Source organism: Mandrillus leucophaeus, unplaced genomic scaffold (assembly GCF_000951045.1).
Source record: "Mandrillus leucophaeus isolate KB7577 unplaced genomic scaffold, Mleu.le_1.0 Scaffold80, whole genome shotgun sequence".
NCBI lineage: Eukaryota > Metazoa > Chordata > Mammalia > Primates > Cercopithecidae > Mandrillus > Mandrillus leucophaeus.
Genome location: NW_012108697.1, coordinates 5,561,786 through 5,569,128, shown reverse-complemented (window position 1 = coordinate 5,569,128; position 7,343 = coordinate 5,561,786). Strand labels below are relative to the sequence as shown.

Genomic DNA, 7,343 nt, shown 5'->3' with positions numbered 1-7,343 from the left:
GGAGCTTGCAGTGAGCTGAGATCCGGCCACTGCACTCCAGCCTGGGTGACAAAGCAAGACTCCGTCTCAAAAAAAAAAGATCTTTAAGAGGGGCATTATCTAGACTCCCTGGTACTATATTACCATCATGAAGCTATGGCTTTTTACACAGATGACAAAGACATAAAAAATATATATATATATAAACACACACACACACTCAATTGTTCTAGAATTGGATTTTATTGGGATGCTTACGTTAATATATAATTTTTGCATATTCCAATAAAAATATGTAGCAACTAAAGTTTTGAAAACTCTCGACAAATCAAAAGACTAAGTTGTCGCAAATACGCAGAAGTTCACCAAAATATTGTTAATTCTGCCTCTTACTTTTCAAAACTGCATAGTTCCCCATTCCCATTGCTACTCCCTGGGTTCAGGCCATCATCTTATACCTGGATCACAGCAGTAGTTGCCTCTCCCTACTGACAGTGATCATTCTAAAGCTCAAATGTGATCACATCATATCCCCTCTACTTAAAATATTATCAGTGGCTTAAAGCTCTTTATGTTCTGGACTTTACCACTCTAATCTCTTCTCAGACCACCCACTTTCCAAGTCCCAAGTTTCTACCACAGGGATTTGTTACTTTTACATGCTCACTCCCTCTTTAAAACTTACTAAGCTCTTACTACTACATGTAAAGGACTGTTACAAGCTTTACTAACACTTATCATTTGAATCCTCACACCCAATAATGTACGGCCCCTATCTTACAGACGAGGAAACAGAGTTAAACAGCTTATCCAAGGTCATAGTGCTCATTAATAACAAAAAATTCAATCCTAGATCAAAGTCATATCACCTTGTAGCTTTGTACTTGGTTATCTCTTATTCTTTTCAAATCTCAGTTTAGATGTCGTTTTCTCAAAGAAATCTGCCCTAATAAAAGTGTAGGCTGAGTACCTCTTGTTCCCTTACAGTATCTGTTATAGCCCCTTTGTAATGTTTACACTCTATTATTAAAGCACTTCATTAACGATGAGTTTTTTTCTCTAAATAATAAACTCAGTTGGGACAAGGCCCGAGGTGGTCTCCTGTGGTGTAGCCCCAGCACCTGGCTTATAAAATATGCTGGGAAGATGTTCATTGTACATAGTATCCTCTTAATATTTACTGAATGCCTAAATGGGAATCAAAATTATCTTCACTTAGGCACATTTATACAGACAATGTTGACCTTTTGTTGCTAATCTTCAAAACAACAGTAAAACAGTATTATAACTTTCTTATGCATAGATTCTCTCTGCAGACTACTTCAAGTATCCAAGTGGGGAAGATTACACCTAAAATGGAAAAGTCAAAGTCACTTACTTTGACATGGGTTTGTTGCCACTGTCCTCCTTTGCTTTCCTTCCTTCTTCTACAGGCTTGAGGTTCAACAGTGGAGTCACTTCAGCATTGCCATAACCAGCAAAGGTGATTGCAGCGGTGCCATTTTCTTCATCTATCTCTTCAATCTCCGCTTCATAACACCTGTAAAGATATCATGGCTGTAAGCAGGTGAGTAAAGGTTTAGTACTCAGCCTACAAGACTTATACTGTAGTGATACAATTATTACATGTGTCTATAATGAAACTTCTATAATCAAATGGTTGTTTTAGCAAAGAGAATACAAAAGAGTGGTTGAAGTTAGTTGTATTTTATTAAAAAAAAAAAAAGACATCCTAATCAAAATATTGCTGGGAAAGTCTTTTGCATGTATCTACCCAATGTGCTTTAATGTCTTTGAGAAAAGAGGTTTCTTTTCTTTTTTGCGACAGAGTCTCACTGTCACCCAGACTGGAGTGCAGTATTGCAATCTTGGCTCACTTCAACCTCCGCCTCCCAGGTTCAAACAATTCTCATGCCTCAGCCTCCCAAGTAGCTGGGATTACAGGCACACACCACCACACCTGGCTGATTTTTGTATTTTTAGTAGAGATGGGGTTTCACCATGTTGGTCAGGCAGCTCTCTAACTCCTGATCTCATGAGATCCACCCACCTCAGCCTCCCAAAGTGCTGGGATTACAGGCATGAGCCACCACACCCAGCGAAAAGATATTTCTTATAGGAATGATTTCAGTGTATGCTCTTCACAGAATTCTCAGAAAAACCAGCCGTTCACTCAATTTTCAATTTGAGGAGAAAAGAATTTAGATTATTTTAGAAAACACCCATTCACTGTCCCGTTTTTCCTTCCTCTAGAATCCAAGTCATTCTTATCCCCGAAACTTAATCTAAAGCTAAAACTAAACTGTATTAATGGCAACCACCCAAGAATCAAATTGGCTCTATGAATCATACTGCCTAATAGAAGTAAAGATTAAAATAGGGTAGTTAAAACTGAATAAAAACTTCTTACCATTGTATTTTATTATTTCATGTTACAGTTAGGGTTTTTTTTTCTACACTTACTGTCCATCTTCACTCCAGATTGCCATACACTTGTCTCCTACTTTCCATGAATGAGTAGGTTGAGTAGAAGCAAAACTGTCTGAACTTGCAAGCGTCTCAGAAGGTTGAGTTGACAGAAGGTCTTTGGTTAGTTCTATAACTTCCTAAAAAAGAAAAACAAAAACCACAACATTATTTTCGTAATTCTCACTGTCAACTTTGTTTTTGATGACAGCTTTCATACTGTACACTAAGTACTCTCTATGTATTTCATTTGCAGTTCATAACACTATTAAGCAAGTACTGTGATTATCCCCATGTAGAAACTGAGATACAGTATTTTCTACGAGTTAAGTGGTAGAGCTGTGATTTAAGCCCATATAGTTGCCTTTCAACTTAACCACAAATACTAATGAAAATGTAAGACTTGAGCTTATACCATTTCTAAGTGCCTATTTTAGCTGAACAGATCTCCCTAAAGATGAGAAAGTCAAGTATGAGGGACTGAATTAGATATTCTTATTGTAACGTATTTTATGCAACTGTACTGTTTTATAGTGCATTACTCAGCAGTATTAACTGCCAAACAATTCCAAAACAGTTTAAGCAGCTTTATTAGTAACAAAGATGTTCCTACTTATACATATCTCAACTAAAATACTATAGGCATATGTAAAAGAAACCAGTGGTCTTCCTATTCAATTACTGTAAAACTCACCCCATCTGGGTAAGCAAATTACCAGGTTAGATTTTAAATGTTCCATACCTTAATGTTAAGCACATCAGAACAGCTTCATTTAAAAGGGGGGAAAAAAGGTAACACACATAGGCAATGCCTTTCTGTGTGGCAAATATTTTTTTCTAATTCAGGCTTACATTTATTGGCTTCATTCAAAGATGTCTGGTGTAGGGATGGCTAAAAAATTGAGAATAGTACAAACTGACAGATTCTGCTACCTATCTACTACATTTTTACTCTAATGAAGATCCACACTATGCATCTTATCTGATCTAAGAACTGGCGTAGCTGTTCACCCACTATTGCATTTAAAACATCATACTGTGTGTTTGGGGAGAAAAATGAACAAAATTAAACTATGTACTGAGTTTCTTCTAGTTCCCACTGAGGTTTCATAATAGTAAATCTGATTCAGTAGCCAAGAAAGTTAAATATTACCTCTCTTCTAAAGATTCTAAATCTTCCTGGCTATTTCTGAAAAAACTAATATTTGAGTCTTAAATCTCTTCAAGAAAGGTTAGTTTTATAAATAAATAAATAGAACACTTTGGTTTGAGTTAAAAATTTAGTAGGAATAATATCTCTAAGTTTTATTAGTTGCTAACTAGCCATTAATTAGATCTTTTTAATTAGATAGTCCTTTGCAAATAAAGCAAAGAAACTTCCAAATAACTAGATCAAGTAGTACACAAAAGAAGAGTAAATTATCTGGTCTTACTTTTAACCACTTTTAGGGGTAGGAATGTAATCCAGTAAGCCTGACTCAAGAGCCCACACAAATCTCTATCATTAAATATTTCCAGATCCACCTAGGGATCATTTAACTTAAGCACAGACATGAATTCTGCACTTGCAGGTTTCAGATTTAGAACTCTATTTCTTTTAGGACAGAACTATTTTCCAAATACACTTTGTTAGAGAAATATATTTCATCAAAGAAAAGGGTCCTGAAAAGCTGTGCATATTAGTGAATTCAGAGGCCTGTGCTGAAATGACCTTTTTTTTTTAGAAAAAATCCAGAGCATTTACTCCTCATGTCCTCTAACTTTGCCATGGTTTTACATAACCCTCCCAACAAACTATGAAGAACCTTCTAAATTTCTATTCTTCACATGTGCGTATGGACCAAAGTATTAGAAAAACTATTTTATGTATGAGGGGGTTCTTGAAGGTACATACCATTAATTACTTTTCCTCCCTCAAGTCTGAGTTCTGAAACTGCTCCTTCATCGACAGATGGGCAGCAGTTACAGTAATCGGCAATTCCAGGAAGCATCAGGTGTTGTGATCTACATATCAGCAGGTCAAAGGGGGTGCACTCAAGCACTCTGCTTACTGAAGGAAGGCGTTTCGGGGATGCAGAGAGCCACTGTAATATATGAGACAAGTGACTTGACCCCTGCCTCCTTTAGAACCAGCTTATTCAGCAAAACAGCCTAATAAATTGACTATCTGTGATTATCATAGACTGCCCGGGGAGCTAGTCAGCTAGCTAGCCTGGATTTTATTACACCCACTTTTTTTAGTGAAAAAAGAGAGGCAGGACTTTAGTAGATTATTTTGCTGCCTGCTGAATAACTTTAGTCTCCATGAAAGACAGTACATGAAATAGATAAACATAGAAACCTTACTGGCAAAATGAAGTCATTGAAAAGATGCAGAAAAAGTATTTTGTCATAAATCAAAGGGCAAACAAATTAATAACCAGGATAAGGATCTAATTCTATAGAGCAACACAGGAAATTAGAAACCATATGGTCAAAAAAATATTAATATGAGGAAGCCACAAAATCAGTCTGAACAGACTTCTCACCAAATGTAACAGGCTGAATTAAATACCCATAGCATGAGATACATCCCAGAAGGCAGAGAAGGAAAAAAGAGGTGAATGAGCGGGGGAACCCCCATAGCTAAATAGAAGCTGTAAGTATAGTCTCAATGGAGACAACAATTACTGGGTGGAAGCATATAGCCAAATACTTTTCAGAGTATTACCTCATCTTAAAAGATGGTTTCCATTTTTGAGTAGTTTTCAATTCAAAACAGACCTTATCTAGTGACCAAAATGAAATTTCTAATGATAGAATAAAATGGGAAGAAACTTTGATCAAGACTGGTCAGGAAAAACATTGTTATTACTATCTGAAGTATGAGAACTTACACTTCTAAATTCTTGCCATCCAATATGGTAGTCACATGTGGCTAATTAAGTTATATTAAAAACTCAGCTCCTAAGTAAACCTAGCTGTATTTCAAGTATCCAACCAAATGTGGCTAGTGGCTATGGTACTGAAAAGCAGATATAGAACATTTCCATCATCACAGAAAGTTCTACTGGACAGTGCTGTTTTCAATGGTTACAGAAAAGAGGATACTGTACAGAAAAATGATTTCCAGGTCATTATTAACTGAATCCCCGCAGGCAAGCCTTTTAGGGGCTTACTACAATGTTTATCACAGTGGTTTCCCCCTACAGTACTTTCCACTACGATGATCATGACATGGTAAGGCAGTTCTGCCCAGACTCTAATGATGAATTAATCTAGAAATATTAAAAAGACCTGATGATAATGCTATTTCTAACTCCACTCCCAACTTCCCCAACCCAACCAGTTCAACAAATACCCCTCCTCCCACTGCCCAGGAAGCAATATACAAAACACTGGCACCCAATGTTTTATTTTCCTAAAAAAGGACTGCTTAAGTTGGTAAAGGTAGTCGAGGCATCTCTCTTTGGGACAAACAGAAAGTGCTTTACAGAGTGTAAGAAAAGAGGTTGGTGTACCTCTGTTGCCTCATCTTCAATGTATACTCACAACATGTGAGCAAATCAAATGGACAGGTGGCAAACCATTGGGTTATTTTTCACTTAAGGGCCTGGGAGTGGGAGAAAATGCTCCCAAAACATCTTTTTCTTATTGACTGGCACCCTGAAACCCACAGGCCTGGCTTCCACATATCAAAGAGGGGTCTTGTTCATACTGAAATTATCCCAGATGGTTTGTGTGTGTTTAAAAATAACATACTACTGCAATTTTATTCTAAATCTAGAATTTGAAAGTATTCAACTCATTTTAATTATGCCCAGATAAGCAGTTCCAGAATCCCAAATCTGGACCCTATTTCAGTTAAGTTTGTCTGCAGTTGTGATATCCCTAAAATAGTAATAGTTTTAATGGACACTGGAATAATAAAGGGAGGGAAATAATTTTTAGACAGGATACAGATTCAAGTTTAGTACTCAATTGGTAAAGCAATCTCTAATCAAAACACCCTTGAAACTTTTTAAAAATCAGGTTCAGAATTTAAAGGAAGCTCTTAAAAGTCATATATATTTGTAAATTATATATGGCATTTTTCTGAATCAGTCCAGTGTCCTGAGAAACAAAAGGTATTTACTATGAAGGCTCTGTCTTGAAATCCCAGTGCAGATTTTTAAAAAAAGGTTTTCATATCTACTGGACTTGACAAAGATCTCCTTTTCACCACATAGTTCAATTTCCCCAAGTGTCACCAACTTTACTGTAAAACCTAGCCTTAAGTCCTAACATCTGTGTAACAATTATACAGAGCACATGTCTCTCTCTAGGCATCTTTGCAGTGTGTTTTCAATACAAGATATAACCCACAAGTTTTGGCGGGGGGGGGGGGAAGTCACGCATTTTCAAAGAATCTTGTGGTATTAAAAGGAATCTTAAGGTTCTATTTTTCTCCTTCAATCTTTGTTACCTTTTGAACTAAATTTCATTTTCCAGGTCTTAAAAAATAAAAGTATTTTTCATTGTGAAGTTACATGTACCTCTCGTCTTGAAAATCTGAGAGACTCAGAAATTTCTACCAACTTTTGTTTTTAAAAATCATGTAAGTACACAAGATTTATATAACAAAGAACAACATGTCATTCCCTCTGATGTACAGAAACCTGAGAACTGGGGAAACAACCCTACTTCTACAAACCACAGTACCTACACAATTTACCTATATACGCAGGGTGGGGTGTAACCCCTCAAAAGGCGCTTTGAGTACTCAGGGATTCAAGCAATAATTTGAAAAACAGAGAAAAAACTACAATTGCCTACCCATACTTACTTGTAAATCTTTCTTCAATTTTAGCAAATCTTCATTTTCTCCATTTCCAGATAATGCAGCTTCAACTTGCTGGAGCTGAGCTTTGTAGCTTGCC

At 36.5% G+C, this 7,343-nt stretch overlaps 1 protein-coding gene across 1 annotated transcript in view; it reads right to left on the bottom strand.

The window, feature by feature from the left end:
• SMNDC1 (survival motor neuron domain containing 1) overlaps window positions 1-7,343 on the bottom strand; it is a 16,876-nt gene that overhangs the window by 3,390 nt on the left and 6,143 nt on the right. The window contains exons 2-4 of the mRNA XM_011967571.1: window positions 2,443-2,587; window positions 1,358-1,519; window positions 1,161-1,167 (exon numbers count right to left, since the gene is read on the bottom strand). Coding sequence (XP_011822961.1) covers window positions 1,161-1,167; window positions 1,358-1,519; window positions 2,443-2,587 — 314 coding nt within the window. The remainder of the gene's footprint in view (window positions 1-1,160; window positions 1,168-1,357; window positions 1,520-2,442; window positions 2,588-7,343) is intronic.